The 16,339-nt window shown below is 44.9% G+C and overlaps 1 protein-coding gene across 1 annotated transcript in view; it reads left to right on the top strand.

Moving 5' to 3' along the window:
- Positions 1–16,339, top strand: part of ASB9 (ankyrin repeat and SOCS box containing 9) — a 28,630-nt gene that overhangs the window by 11,760 nt on the left and 531 nt on the right. The window contains exons 3-6 of the mRNA XM_004597496.2: positions 8,519–8,626; positions 10,026–10,176; positions 11,397–11,531; positions 12,269–12,460. Coding sequence (XP_004597553.2) covers positions 8,519–8,626; positions 10,026–10,176; positions 11,397–11,531; positions 12,269–12,460 — 586 coding nt within the window. The remainder of the gene's footprint in view (positions 1–8,518; positions 8,627–10,025; positions 10,177–11,396; positions 11,532–12,268; positions 12,461–16,339) is intronic.

The raw sequence follows: 16,339 nt of genomic DNA, 5'->3' as shown, positions 1-16,339 counted from the left end.
GGCATTTAATGTTTTTCTAATTTATCTGGCATTTTCGATAATGAAAGAATACTGAGAAACACTTAGTAAATGAAATATGCACATTTTAGTAAGAGGAGAGAGATAAAATATCCAAATGTGATTAAGTCCAGAAAGGGAGAAGCTGGATTTAGAAGTATTCTTTTGGTTCACAGCCATGCTTTCAGGGATAAGTGCTAGTTCATTGCGGCTTTGATTTGTATTTTCCTAAAGGCTCCTAATAGCATGGTTTCAGGTATTTGGGGGGCATTAGTATTTTTTCTTTTGAGAACTTTCTGTTCAGGTCTTTTACCCTTTTCTCACCTGGATTGGCTGTGTGTGTGTGTGTGTGTGTGCGCGCGCGCACGCGCGCGTGTTTGTGCATTTCAGCACACCACACTTGCTTTGATTGAATTTTTGGAGTGATAATGTATTGTGCATATCAACCTTTGGTCAGAAAAGTCTGTCCCTCTGTTGGTTGCATATCATGACATAATGCTTTTTAAAAGTAACAATATTGGGACCTCCCAGATACCCTTGTTTGGCCAAGAAGGTCTCATGCATTGATATTTGAAAAGCTCCCTCGGAATCAGTGTGTTCAGTTTTAACAAAAGCCCATCTTAAACGTTCTGGGAGCTATTGGGGCATTGGATGCAAAAGGAATACTACAAGAAAAGGACTGAAAGGTTAAGTAAAATGAACTTGTTCAAGAAAAATATTTCAAAAAGTGGAAAAACAAGCCACAGACTAGGAGGAAAAAATTGCAATAATTGAATCCTATATATACGTATGTGTGGGTGTAGGACATTTTTTGCAGCAAAATAAACTTACCTTTCAAAATCTCTTTTCCACAAACTTTTTGAAGTAATTTCATATGAGACTCATACTCCTAGTCTACAGTTAGTACAGCCAACTCAACAGACAAATGAGCAAGATACTTAAACTAGCACTTTTTTAAAATTAAATTTATTCATTAATTACATTGTGTTGTAATTACATAGAATCTGGGATTCTCCCCCCCACCCTCCCACCATGGTGGGTTCCTCCACCTTGTTGCATAACCATAGTTCAAGTTCAGTTGAGATTCCCTCTCAGCAAGTATATGCCAAGCATAGAGTCCAACATCTTATAGTCCAGTCAAGTCCAACTACTTATTGGGTAGACCCTCTCTGGTCTGAGGGCAGAGACAGCAGAGTATCATCCCGGTCAAATAAAAGCACTAATATACCATCTGCAACAATTAACATCGTTTTGGAATTAATTGACATGGTATTGAGCAGTCAACATGTTAAAAATAAATGCGATTTCTTAACCACTTTCTGTGACCCCCCATTCACAGTTCAATTTTAGTTTATATACTACAAATGACATAATATCCATAACATAACATGTTATGCTTAACATCATATCATCTTAAATTAAGGCAAACATGTGGTATTTAACCTTTTGGGATTGGTTCATTTCCCTTAGCATTATGGTTTCCAGTTTGGCCCATTTGGCCACAAAGAACTGCATTTTGTTTTTTTTAATAGCTGAGTAGTATTCCATGGAGTAGATGAACCATAGCTTTCTTATCCAGTCCTCTGTTGATGGGCATTTTGGCTGCTTCCATGTTTTTGCAATTACTGATTGTGCTGCTATGAACATAGGAGTGCATGTTGGTTTCTCATAGAACAAGTGTTCTGGATATATTCCTAGGAGTGCTGTAGCTGGGTCATACGGTATGTTGAATTTGAGTTGTTTGAATGTTCTCCATACTGATTTCCATAGAGGCTGTACCAGCCTGCAGCCCCACCAGCAGTGGAGTAGGGTTCCCTTTTCCCCGCAACCTCGCCAACAAGTGTTGTTGGTGCTTTTATTCATGTGGGCCAGTCTTACTGGCGTTAGGTGGTACCTCATTGATGTTTTAATTTGGATTTCCCTTATTGCCAGGGAACTTGAGCATTTTTTCATATGTTTATTTGCCATTTGGGTTTGTTCCTTTGTGAAGTGTCTGCCCATTTCCCGTGCCCATTTCTTGAGTGGCTTGTTTATTTTGGTGTTTTGGTTGTTTGTAATTCTTTGTATACTCTGGAGATTAGCCCTCTATCACCTACGTAAAAACTAGTACTTCTTAAGAGGGGAGATCGGGCCCAGTGCAGAAGCCTAGTGGCTAAAGTCTTCACCTTGCATGTGCTGGGATCCCATATGGGCACTGGTTTGTGTCCTGGTGGCCCTGCTTCCCTTCCAGCTCCCTGCCTAAGGTCTAGAAAAGCAGTGGAGAACAGCCCAAATCCTTGGGACCCTGCAGCCATGTGGGAGACCCAGAAGAAGCTCCTGGTTCCTGGCTTTGGATTGGCTCAGCTCCAGCTGTTGTAGCAGCTTGGTGAATGAACCAGCAGATGGAAGATCTTCCTCTCTGTCTCTCTTTCTCTCTGCATCTCTGACTTCCCAATAAAAAAAAATAAATCTTATAGGGGAGAGCCACATGTTCATTAACTGCCAAGATGTGCTTAGTAGTGATTGGGGCAATACAAGATACAAGTCTGAGCTATTGTAGCCCTTTGTGCTGCTGGCAAGGTTGTGTTTAGAAAGATTGCTTCTACACAAGTGTTAGTAAGGATGCAGTGCGACTGCAGTTCTCACGTTGGAAATTATGCAAATCAGTTTGAGAAATTCGTGTTTGAAAGGGTTTATTTATTTTACTTAAACAAAGTACAGAGAGAGAGGGAGAGAGGCCATAGTTGGGCTGTTGTGAAGCTGGGTGCCAGGAACTTCTTCCAGGTCACCCATGTGGGTACAGGGTCCCAGGGTCTTGGACCATCCTTTGCTGCCTTCCTAGGCCTTTAGGGGAGAGCTAGATTGGAGCAGCTGGGACTCAAACTAGCACCTATATAGGATGCTGGCACTGCAGGTGGAGGATTAGCTTGCTATGCCACTACACCAGTTCCTTGGGAAATTATTAAACTACATCTACTAAAGCTTAAAATGAAAACAAAAACAGAAACCATGGCTGGCCCAATGGCATAGTGGACTAAGCCTCTGTCTGCCATGTCAGCATCACAATGGACCTGATAAAAATAAATATATATTTTTAAAGATTTATTTTTATTGGAAAGTTAGATTTGCAGAGAGGAGAGGCGAGAGAGAAATACCTTCTGTCTGCATGTTCACTCCCCAAGTAGACGCAGTACCCAGAGCTGAGTCGATCCAAAGCCAGGAGCCTCTTTCAGGTTTCCCATGCAGGTGCAGGGTCCCAAGGCTTCAGGCTGTCTTCAGCTGCTTTCTCAGACCACAAACAGGGAGCTGGATGGGAGATGGAGCAGTTGGGATACGAACCAGTACCCCTATGAGATCCTTGGAGCATGCATGGTAAGGACTTTAGCCATTAGGCCACTGCGCCAAGCCCCCAAATTACTATTTTTAAAAAGCTAACAAATACAAAAACATAACTCTAATTCAGTGATTTTGTTTCCAAGCTTATATACAATAGCTTTATGTACTTATGGTTTTTTTTTTTTAAGATTTCATTTTTGTTTGAAAGGTATATTTGCAGTGAAAAGGAGAAACAGAAAAGTTTTTCCACTGGTTCCCTCCCCAAATGGCGTAATAGCTGGAGTTGAACCAATCCGAAGCAGGAGACCAGAGGGCAGGAGCTTACCTGGGTGCAGGGCTCGAGCACTCGAACCATCGTCCACTGCTTTTCCAAGCCATTAACGGGGGATGCATCAGTTGTGACATGAATTGATGCCTGTATGGGATGTCAGCATTGCAGATAGAGGATTATTGTGTTATGCCACTGTGTCACCTTACACCTATGTACACATATTTTGATAAATGTATGGATACATATGTAATACAAATGATAGACCTGGGTACATACACAGTTGTAAAAAAATAACAGCAACACAAATGTCCACTGAAAGTAACATGGATAAGTACGTTATTTCATAAAAAAAAAAAAACTATGCAGCAATGAAAATGGATGTATAGAAGTAGCCAAGCACAGACACAATAGCCTGTACGTTTTGCTTCAATTAACATAATGCTCAAAACCAGAGAAGCTGAATATCTGGTGTTAGAAGTCAGTTAGTGGGGCCTGGCATGGTAGCCTAGCGGCTAAAGTCCTTGTCTTGAATGCGCCGGGAACCCATACAGGTGCCGGTTCTAATCCCGGCAGCCCCACTTCCCATCCAGCTCCCTGCTTGTGGCCTGGGAAAGCAGTGGAGGACGGCCCAAAGCCTTGGGACCCTGCACCTATGTGGGAGACCTGGAAGAAGCTCCTGGCTCTTGGATTCGAACCAGCACAGCTCTGGCTGTTGCGGCCACTTGGGAAGTGAGTCAGTGGACTGAAGATCTTTCTTCTCTGTCTCTCCTTGTTTCTGTATATCAGACTTTCCAATAAAAGTAAAATAAATCTTAAAAAAAGAAGAAGTTAGTGAACACCACTGGGAACCAGATGGGTCGTGATGGATGGAACACAACCCGTTCGCTTGGTAGCATTTTATTCTTTATCTGTAGAGTAATTTCACAGGTGCATTTCTTTGTGATACTGAGATGTCTCAGGTCAGCAGAAAGCCGGTGGGCCACCACCTGAGCACACTGCCATCTTAGCTTGGTGGGTCTCCTCAAGACTTGGAAGCCCGAGACGTCCTGTGCCTAAGTTCTGCCTCCTTTATTACATTGCATTTGCTCTGGGAAACAGCCTGGGTACCTGGACTTTAACAGTTCCCCAGGCAGTTCCAATGCATAGCCAAGACTAGGAAGTTTCTCAGTAAATTCTTCACGCTGAGTGAATTGTGAGAACTGTTTTTTTAGTAACTTGACGAAGAATCCTTGGGTGGAAGCCAGGAAAGATTCTAGGATTCTGACCTCTCAGGGTTTAAGAACATGGAAACCGAGAGAAGGCTAACTGAGGTAGAAGGAGCCAGAGGCAGAGCAAGGTGGGTGGGATTCGACAAGGAGGAGTTCACTGGTGATCTTTAAACACAGTTTGGCAGGCTTGTATGGGTGTATGAGGAGAGAGTGGGTGAAAGGAGACACCATGGGTTTAGGCAATTTCTTTTTTTGAGAAGAAAGGCCAATGAAAGGAAGAAAAGATAGTGAATTGTGCCTGAAGAGAAGTGTGGGGCACCAACACATGGGAGCATGGGTTACAGAAGAGCATGGGGAGGAGGAGAGACTGCGGGGAAGGGGGGCTGGGAAGGCTCATCCTCATGCATTTCTCCTTCAAAGTAATGAGAAAAAATAATGAGAACAGAAAAAGAAGATTGGGGAAAATATGAAGGGATTTTGCAGGTGAGGCTAAGGAAAACAGCAATGGGACATCAAACGGCTCGAATCTTGGTCAAGTGGAAAGAGTGGGACCATCTGAAGAATGTGAGTGAGAAGCTGCCCAGAAACTTCCTCTCTAGTGAGAGTTCCAGAAGGAAGTAGCAGCTGTGGACTGGGAAAAGGGCAAAGCCTGATCTTGCTCGTGGTCAGCTGGTCCAGTCTGGGTGGTTGTGGAATCTTAGGTTGGGAAAGAAAGGGGCCGTGGAATGAGCACTATATTACCCATGGTGCTCCGATACTTCCCAGCCCCAGCGACCCATCCAAGAGAGTTGCTGGCCATTGGATGAGATTAGATAAGCTGTCAATCAACATTGCTTTTAACGGAGAACCCTCTGCGGACTGGATGCTGTGTGAAGCTATGGATTAAAGAGTACCTTATGATTATTTAGATTTGTCAATAATTTAGACAAATCACCAAAGTTCATTTAAAGTACAGCTATAAAAAAGTAGAGCTGTAGCTTGATGGGAACTATAAATAAGGCCCTGCATTTTTAGAAGGAGCTTGAAAAGAGCCTCATTGTAACGGGAATATGTAATGTGAGGTGAACATGATATCTGTTGTGAATAATTTCTTTATTGTGTTTCATTCATCTGCATTTATATATATATAAACATCTAAATGTTGGTTCACACATGGCGGCCATGACTGGAGGACACATCTCACAGTAGAATAACAACAAAAATTGCTCCTTAAAGGACATTTTCCTTTGTACAGAGAAAAAAATGCAGTTACCATTTCGTGTGTGAATTTTGTGTGTATTCTAGCAGTGAGGGGAAGAGATTGGATGAGCACAGAGCAGTGAGGGGGATGAAAAAGACTTGAGAACAAATCTTGCAGGGTCTGTCTCTGGTGAAACCATAAAATAATAGTGCCTAGAATAAAATAAGATAGCAGATGCCACATTGCGGATTCCATGGGTGTAGTGCTCGGGAAGGGATGAGTGCAGTCACCCAGGGGGCCAGGCAGCATTTGTCGACTGCTCATCAGGTATACATGGGATCTGGGGCAATGGAGGTGGAGAAGAGTCTCTTCCCTCCCTGTGGATAGCACTGGAATTTGCTTCACAAGCTGGATATGGCGAGGCTCCCAGAACCCTGGACAGGCTATGCATTGGAGCACCTATAGATTCAGGTGTGAGGGGCCAGAATGACTGGGTGTCTCAAACTGTGTGAACTTGCCAATCATGGCAAAAGCCAAAGGATGATTAGGGGTCTGAGTCATAAATGCTCACAAAAGTACAATAATGTGTGTCAGGGATAATGGTGCGTGAGGCAATGTATTGGAAGGGTTTTAGACAACTTTTAAATACTCTGGAGAGAAAAGGTGCGATATATTACTGAATTATTAATTAAACTAACCATGCAATTAAAGTTCCAGGGAAAAGTACTGTTATTGCACAAGTGTCCTGCAGCGAAGGAGAATGTGTTCCAAGGGCTTTCATGTGTTGCTGGGGTTGAGCTATGAGCTGTCGCCTGGAGAGCGCATTATCCTCAGAAGTTGATCCCAGGGTTAGGTGGGGGAGCAGTGGGGGGACTGTGAATTTAAGACGACAGGAATCACCTGGATCTCCCAGGTCAGAGACATGCAAGGCAGGTCATTGAAGCTCATTTTCTTCTCTCCCGCATCGTCTATGTCACTATCAGACAAGGCCCAATGTTCGATGAGCTGGCTGGGCTGGGGAGAGCTGGGAGGAATCTTGGCAGAAATTGCCACCCTGAGATGGGTGGGGAAGCTGTGCACTTCTGGAGGTGATGTGCTCCTCCCCAGCTGTGGCTGCCACTCACTTGCTTTGCCTCACTGACCAATTGTGCATGTGGTTGTCTTTTGCCCAACATCCAAACCCAGACATGGCTCCCAACCACCTGTCTGATGCATTTACATAATTTTTAAAGGTTTATTTTATTTTGTTGGAAAGTTGGATATACAGAGGAGGAGAGACAGAGAGGAAGATATTCCATCCATTGATTCATTCTCCAAGCGGCTGCAATGACTAGAGCTGAACCAATCTGAAGCCAGGAGCCCAGAACCTCTTCCGGGTCTCCCACACGGGTGCAGCATCTCAAGGCTTTGGGCCGTCCTCGACTGCTTTCCCAGGCCACAAGCAGGGAGCTGGATGGGAAGTGGAGCTGCCGGGATTAGAACTGGCGCCCATATGGGATCCTGGCATGTTCAAGGCGATGACCTTAGCCACTATGCTACTGCACCAGGCCCTCCATGAATATCTTGTATAGAAAGGTGACTCAGAAAATTCATTCAATTGATATTTTACTAGAAAATTTTTTGAAATGCACACATTGTGATGGTTTTAAAGATTTATTTATTTTTATTGGGAAGGAAGATTTACAGATAGGAGACAGAGAGAAAGATCTTTTATATATACACAAAATTGCTTTGTTGCTTGGAAAAGAGAGAAAGATCTTACATCTGCTGGTTCACTCCACAGCTGAGCCAGTCGTAAACCAGAAGCCAAGAGCTCTTCCAGATCTCCCACGCGGGTACAGGGTCCCGAGGCTTTGGGCCGTCCTCGACTGCTTTCCCAGGCCACAAGCAGGGAGCTGGATGGGAAGTGGAGCAGCTGGGACATGGAATTCTGCTTGGAAGTGCAGGATTAGCCAGTTGAGCCATCATGCTGGACCCTAGGGTTTTTCGTATCACATATTTTCCATAAACGTTTTGAAGCTCTCTTACATTTTTAAAGTACTTATTGAATGCCTATACTGATGAGCCAGTTTTTCAGTTTGTAGGCATCCACATGGTCCTGTTGATGCATCCTTAATCCCAAATGCTGCCAAATTGGAGATGTTTTGAGTGCCAACACAATGCCCATCCATGGAAAGCTGCACCTTGGGAAACTTTGGTTCATGCACATAATTATAAAAACAATGCATAAAAGTACCTTCAGGCTATAGGAATAAGGCATGCATAAGCATAAATGAATTTCATGTTTAGACTTGCACCGCGTCCCCTAGGTAACTCACTATGTATACGCCAATATTCCAGAATCTGGTCCAAGCATTTTGAAAAGGGATCTACAATGTGTCCTGCCAAGCTGTGTGTCTGACAGGTCCTTTGTTTTTTTTCTTTCATTGCGCTCCCTGAGCCTACTGTCAGACTTGGAGCTAGGTTAGATGTGATTGTGACGGAAGAGCACGCAGTTGCAGGGCACTGTTGCTTCGCACCCCTCATTCTAGTCATTCCCCCTCTCAGGGCTGGCCTGTGAACCTCATCACCGCAGATCGCGTGTCGCCCCTCCACGAAGCCTGCCTGGGAGGCCATCTCCTGTGTGCAAACCTTTTATTGAAGCATGGAGCCCAGGTAAGTATCCCAGGGATAAGATGAAATACTGAGTTTTGAGCTAGAAAGAAATTTCTATTGGGCACTTACTACTAAATAGCTGGTAGACTTGTGCCTTCACTGTTATGACTGGAAAAGAATTAAAATACTGCGGAAAGCATGTGACACGTGGCTGGGATGCCTGGAATGTCTGGGAAAACAAAATCCTTGTGTGGTCTTTCATCTGTGAGTAGGCAGCCCAGGCTTGTTCACATGAAAGTTGAGATTGCAAGAGCAGCCAAAAGGGACGAGCGCTCTGCTTGCATCACATTTGTCACTGCTTGGCCACAGCAAGTCATGTGGGCATGCCCAGATTCGAGGATTGGCAGGCGATGGGAGGAGGCGCACAGTGTGCTGCTAAGGGATATGTTTCCTGGGGTAGAAGAACCACTGTCTAGGCTGAGGCTTAAAGAACCTGTTGAAGTTGGTGTGCTGAATGGTGGTTCCGGGGCAATTGTGGGCTGCCTGCCTACTGTGAACAGCAAATGAAAATACTTTGAAGTGCAAGTGAGCAAATTCCAACTCCTCCCTTATGGTAGGAGAGTAGAGTGGGTTAGATGGGTCAGAGCACCAGCGGCCTCATGCACACTGAGGAAACGGGCCTTGTTCTGAGGTCACAAGAGAGCCTTCATAGTGCCACCAAAGAATTAAAGACGTTAAAGAATACGCCTTTATTCTGCTTTGCTGGTTAGGGTTTGACGATAGACCTAAGGCTGTGAGGCCAGATGTTGGCTTACAAGTGTTGAGGATTTCCAGCTTAGGAGAAATGGCCCCAAACATGGCTGTTTGGTCCTAGGATATTAACCATTCTGCATCTATGAAGGCACTTCAAGAAGTTCGTGGAGAAACAGATTTATTTGATAAGTTTACTTTTGGCTGAAGAAATGAAAGCTAGTCACAGATTTTAATAAACACATTTCCATCGACTTCTTGAAAACGTCTCATATTTGAAAATGGACTTCAGTGCCTAGACATTTTACCAGCTCCTTCCATTAAAGGATGAGTTGAATAAAATCTTTCACAAGTATAAACTCCACAGCTGTATCTAAGCAATGTCTTTAAAAGTTACAATTGTTAGCAGTTTTGGATGATTCTGGCTGTGCTGAGGATACTGCATTGATGTGGGATAGGTCTAGGATGGAAATTAGAAATAAAGACATTGGTTTATATGCTATTAAAATGATCCTAACTAATTTCAGAGTCTTGATCCCAGGAAGGATAAAGAAAAAACAGTATGTGGTGATGCTTTGGACACCTTGCAGTCTATATGTCATTTGGTTAAGGCCCAGAGATGCTACCTAATAGCTCCTAGGCGAGGGAACTGAGGGTTGAAGGCAGGACCCCTTGCAGCCTGTCTTCCTCCTGGAGCTTTTCTTTGCAGGTGAATGGCATCACCACGGACTGGCACACTCCCTTGTTTAATGCTTGTGTCAGTGGCAGTCTGGCTTGTGTGAATTTGCTGTTGCAACATGGAGCCAGCCCCCAGCCCAAGAGTGATCTGGCATCCCCGATCCACGAAGCTGCTAAGAGAGGTGAGTCTTGCCTTCCAGGGACACCTACCAGGGACAGGAGGGCTGGGAGACAGCACACGTATTTTAGAGAAGTCAGTGGACTACTTCAGTAGACCAGCAGTTTCAACACGACCTGGGTTGCAAATGCACACGTCTCGACCCCACTCAAGCTGCAGTGAGTCAGTCACCATGGCAGGTCACCTGGGTTGGATTTAGCAACCTCCAGGTGACTAGGACACACAGTATATTTGAGAATCTTCCTTTGAGAATACTGGTCCTGGGCCAAGCCATAACAGAGCAGACTGTCCACCAGTACTTGTGGAACATATTGAAGAACCTAGGAGTCCAGTAAAATCAAGTTGTTTTTTTCCAAAACAAATTATATTCTTCTGTTTTCAGGCCTTAAGTAGCATTGTTGAAGGGCCATGGTAAGTTTGCCAAGTGAAACAAACCTTCAGCTTTTGGAACCATTAGATATTGTGTACACTTTCAGATCATTCTTTTCATAAAGCCACCATTTTATATATATATATTCTTAGTTTGGAGATGAAAAACAAAATTGCAAATTTTGCGTTTCTCTGATGTTTAGCATCCTCCTTGTCCTCCCCATGCCTTGCCAGAGGGTTTTCACAGAAAGGTCTCCTCTCTCACTGGCCCAATGCAGGTGGTGACGAACTCCCACAGCATTGATAGCTATTGATTAGGAGCCATGCTAACTCCACTGATTCGCTGGGCACCTAGAAATGATGGAAGAATTCTAAAAGAACTCTGGAAGCAGTGATGGTCTGGATTAAAAAGAGTGAGTCAGCCTTTACTGAGCCTGACTGGGTAAACTGGGCTCTACTTGTGGTGGGCTTAGCAGGCCCTTCTAAGGCTGGCTTGTGTCCATTTCCCCAGGCCTGCCCTTGGTGTGGAGTCACCAGCCCCCTTGTCCCCCCAGGTCTTCAGCAAGTGTACCTTCAGGCCCTTTTCTTCCAGTCCTCTGCGACTCCCTCTTCCATTTCTGTACTTGGTACCAGTTGCAAAGCCCAACAACTGATAAAGGGCAGTGGTTGCTGGCTCTTTGCTGAGGCTAGCAAGCTCAAATGTACTCTGAAGTCATTCCATGTTCTAAGTAAAGAAAATGGCCTTTGTCCCTGGAAAAGTTGCTAACAAATTTAAGCACACAAAACCTAGGGATGATGATTTGCTTTTCAAGAGAATTTGGATGGTGACTATTTTTCTCTTGTCTGGGGCTGCAGGTCATGTGGAGTGCATCGAGTCCCTCGTAGCTCATGGGGGCAACATTGACCACAACATCAGTCACTTGGGAACTCCTCTCTATTTGGCTTGTGAAAACCAGCAGCTAGCCTGTGCCAAGAAACTCCTGGAGTCAGGTAAAACACACACACACACACACACACACACACACACACACAGCACTATCTAAACTCCTACCCAGGCAAGTTCAATGTTTGTCATCTTTCATGGAGTGGAGAGCTTGGAAGACTGATCCAGTTTATATTTGTGTGCACACAGATTCTTATTTCCCTAGAGGGACAGTGTGCAAGGTGAAGAGCACATACCTGCAGATGCCACGGAGAGCCAGGATGTGGGCTGGGAGGAGAATTTGTTGAGTGTGTTGGTACAGTTAGGTGGGGATGCTGATGAGCAGAAGCCCACTTGCTTTGTGACATTGGGATCAGCCGCCTACTATAGGAGCTGCCCCTTGAGTCGTTTGCTTTTCAGAGTGCAGAGCACAGAATCCCAAGTGCCAAGTTGTAAATGCTGTGGCAACTGCTCAGCGTGGGAACTTGGCTGCTCTCATAGATGAGTTTTACCATCAAGTCTCACTCTGGGTTCTGTCTCATTGTTGGTTCCATTAAATGTTCAGCTTTCATGTCACCACAACTTTGCTTGTATTTGTCATGTCTATGTATATAGTGCTCAAAGGTGCATTTAATAATATGGGGAAAATACCACTGGATTGGATGTGTAGCCTAAGCCCACATTATTAAATGGAATCAAGTTATCTCCATTTTTCTGCAGGGACCCCCTTGACTCAGGGACTTTGGGAAGGTACATGGTTAGACTCTGCTTCTCGCTGACTCATTTAATTCCTGTGCCTGTTTAGGAGCAAATGTGAACCAGGGCCGAGGTCTGGAGTCTCCTCTTCATGCAGCGTCCGTGGCATCCAGTGTGGAGCTAGTCAGATTGCTCCTGGACTTCGGGGCAAACCCCCAGGCCAAGAACGCTGAGGGCAAGCGACCTGCAGAGCTGGCGCCTCCGGGGAGTCCAGTGATGCAGCTCTTCTTGCAGAGAGAAGGTGCCTCTCCCTTGTCTGAACCTTAAGTCCCAACCCTAGATGCCTATGGACTTTAGTAGGAGGCAGGTACTTTTTGAGTTCTAACTTCCAGTTCTCTGTTAGCACCAAATATGGGGCAGTTGAGCTAATTGAGTAAAGAGATACAACACAAATGCAACAACAACAACAAAAAGAGATACAACACTAGTTATGTAGTAAATGACTGTCCTGATGTTTAGCCTGTTGGAGACAGGCTGTTTGGAATGATCTAATATTCCTACCTGGGGTAGATCAGTTTTCCAAGAATTGAGAAGCCTCTCGGGGGCTATGTGAAACCCCTGGATGTTAACAGATGGGCCAAACTTTTGGGCATTTGGTTTCTGAGATTAAAGTGCAGCCAATTAAGAGTGTAAGACATTTCTTTGAGGAATCACACCAATCCAAAGAAATGTATGATTCTTGCTTAACCAACAGTAACTCTTTCATCTGTAAAAAATGGCTGTTCTTCACAGAAGCCACTAGAAATTCTTTGGGTGTTGAGGGTTCAGCTCAGGTTGAAGAAAAATTCACTTGCTGTCTTAATTGCCCATAGAGGCGCATGAGCAGCCAGCTCCACACCTGCTTTCTTTCCAGCCTGTAGGCTGCACTAACTGGTAGGGCTGCTAGGATGCTTGGAGCAGGCTGCTCTATGGCAAGGATTCCACTGTCTTGTAATCTGCCTATTTTCTCCCTATTTGCTGAGAAGTGCAGCTGGCTGGAGGCAAAAACTGTCAGCTGGGCTTTTCTGTGATCCCCCACTGCCCCAGAGTGTTTGTGGGTGGCCATCTGCCTTGAAGCATTGCCAGGCAAGGCTTATGTTCCCCTGTGAGGCCATGGGAGAGTACAGGGAAGACTGGCCCGGACCCAACAAGCTGACCGGTTGGGTCCTTTTCTATCCAGCAGTGGAATAATCACTGGGCAATTGTACATTTTGATGATCTCCTGTTTTCAAAAACTGCTCTATGTATACAGGGTTGATTTCTCTTTCAGGCACAGATGGCACAGTGCCTTGGGGCTCACAAGAAATGTCTTCATTTCTTGTAAAATTGGAAGCAGAAAGTAACTAAAGCTCAACCTATATTATATCCATCTTTCTTCCAACACCACTGTAAAATACAATTTTCATTTTTTTTGAATTGGGAAAGGGATCTACAAAGGAAGAAGACCCCGAGGCCCCCTCAAATTGTCACACGGGCTGCCTCTTTTCCCTTCTTCAGCACACAGTCCTCCGATTTGCACGTTGTCTACACTGGCTTTTGCCTTGCATGTGAATTCCCAAGAGTTACTTTGCATTTCTTCAGGTTACACTGGCACAGGGTAGATAAGGATTCCTGATGTTTTATTAAGTGCCACTTCTGTTGCCTCCACGAGTGGCATTTCGAGTTTGGGTGTGGTTACCTCTCTACAGGCTGCACACCCACCCATGGAAATGGGCACAGGCAGGTGCACAAAGCCCAACTTGTGGATTTAACACAGCAATTTCTGCTGCTGAGTGCTCCTGGCAATTCACTTCATCTGTTTCTTTGTGCTCAAGGAAGGGACTTAAGATTAAATGACAGAACATTGGGTGAGACCCAACCACAGTGTGTGTTGGCTTTTGCATGGGCATTAGGAAGGGCAGGGTTTTTTCTGCTTTAGAGGAAAGGAGAAAGGATTTTAGTATTACCACCCCACCCTTCTTTATAAAATCTAAAGCAATGTTTTACATAATGAGGAGTGAAAAATGTCTTAGCCCAGCACAGCAGGATTGTCTTAAATACACTTTGACCTTCAGACACTGTGAGTGTGTAGGGGCCAAAAAGAAACTGAGACCCAGAGGAATATGTGAGTTTATAAATATGCAGTTCGATGATTTAATTATTGGTCCGAGCTGCCAAATGTTTGTGGGTGCCTGCAAAGCTGGGGTTTGCTTTGTGCTCGGGTTCCATGGCTGCTGTATGTCATCCTGATTGCAGTAAACAGTAGCTAGCCTGCCGGCCGGCCAGTGACAGTGGCCTCGCAAGGATGGCCTGCTTCCTGTCATGCTTGATCCCACTTGCTGTGAGGTCTTGCTCCCCACGTGTTTCATCAGCCCCTGCCTCTTCACATTTGCGCTTGGCTAGATGGAGCATCGGTGGTGAGTCACTCCTTTCAGTGTTCCTTAATGAGATCAGATGAAGTTCAGTCTCCCCATGGAGTACCTTAGGTCGGTAGGTTAGTACATGGCTTGAGTACATTGAGAAGCAGTCCACTACTACAGGCTTTGAGAACCCTGAACACCATCCGGAAGGGGTCCTAAACACTGACGAGGGCCCTTCTGCGCATACTATTATGGCCTGAAAGAAATTGTGCATTTCTGTCTTTGATTGTATTCCTTTGTATTTCCACCTTTCCTTATACCTCAGCCCCTTAAGAAATATGCAACTCAGTTTCACCTGTCACCTGCGGTGATGTTATAGAGAATCGAGGCCATGAGAGCTTTTCAGTTGTATCCTTGGCCCTGGCTGCACAATATGACAGAGGGCACATGCCTTGCAAAAATTCAGGTTCTCAGGCGCCAGCCAGCAGTAATGGAAGCAGCATCCCTGGGGTGGGGACTGATACGGTGCCATCTAAGGGGACCCTTCCCCTGGTGGTTCTGAAGTATGACCTGACCAAGGGCTGCTGCCTTGTGGAATTTTTGAAGGATAGAATTTTGCTGCTGCTATTGTCTGAAATAATCCAAAGGGAACTTCTATTACAGTCCCATTCAGAGGGTGGTGGGAACAGGAACCTCCCCCCATCCTTTCACCCGAACACAGTGTTGCAGTCGGGCCACTCTCCGTGTTTGCAGCTGTTGGAGTCTGTTTTGCAGGTGCCCCTGATCTTTGCCGCTGCTCAGCAGATGTACCACCTCCTCAAAAGGGCCCCCAGGCAGGGCTGAATATCCCCTAGGGAGCAAAATACCCTGGCCTCCTTCCCTTCCCCGCCAGAGCCCCTTATTTAGAACAATGGTCTTCTGATGTGAACTCGTGGGTGTAGCCGCTTGCACAAAGCCTGTATGTGCTGGTTGCTTTTCACCAGAGAGTAGACACACGGTATAGCTCTGAATCCAGGATGGAAACTCTACTAGGATTCACTGAGAGCTCTTCGTGTTTCTTAAGATTGTTCTAATTATGAAGTCAAAAGATCAAAAAAGCTGCACCTAGAACTAGGCCCTTGGTTTTTTTTTTTTTAAGAATAAATGCAAGAAATACCATTAAACATGAATTTTTTTTCATTGTTGAAATTTTTGTTTGGCTGTGAAATTCCCAGGTTTACTTCCTTAGGCCTTTGTTAGGGCGGCCAGAGTTTACATGTCTTTCTCCTTGTTACAAATTAAAACACAACAGTTTCATTTCAACAAGTCCCAGAAAAGAGAACATGGCCTAAAAATTCCTCCAACTGACCAACTAACCAAAATATAGCAGAAGTTCTTAAGCAGTACCATATTATCTCCTGTTTAAAAAAAAAAAAAGAAAAAGATTATTTAGGGCCTAGTGCGATGCCGTAGTGGCTAAATCCTTGCCTTGCGTGCAGCAGGGTCCCATGTGGGCCTGGTTTGTGTCCCGGCTGCTCCACTTCCTGTCCAGCTCCCTGCTTGTGGTCTAGGAAGGCAGTGTATGATGACCCAAAGCCTTGGGACCTGTATCTGTGTGGGAGACCTGGGAGGGCTCCTGGATCTTGGCTTCAGATTGACTCAGCTTCAGCCATTGCTGCCACTTGGGGAGTAAACCAGTACATGGAAGATTATTCTCTCTGTATCTCCTTCTTTCTGGGGGTCTGTCTTTGCAATAAAAATAAATAAATTTTAAAAATTACTTATTTGAAAGGCAGTGTTAGAGAGAAGGAGAGACAAAGAAA

Source organism: Ochotona princeps, chromosome X (assembly GCF_030435755.1).
Source record: "Ochotona princeps isolate mOchPri1 chromosome X, mOchPri1.hap1, whole genome shotgun sequence".
Lineage (NCBI taxonomy): Eukaryota > Metazoa > Chordata > Mammalia > Lagomorpha > Ochotonidae > Ochotona > Ochotona princeps.
Note: the sequence above shows the minus strand (reverse complement) of the source record. Positions and strands in the feature narration are given on the sequence as shown.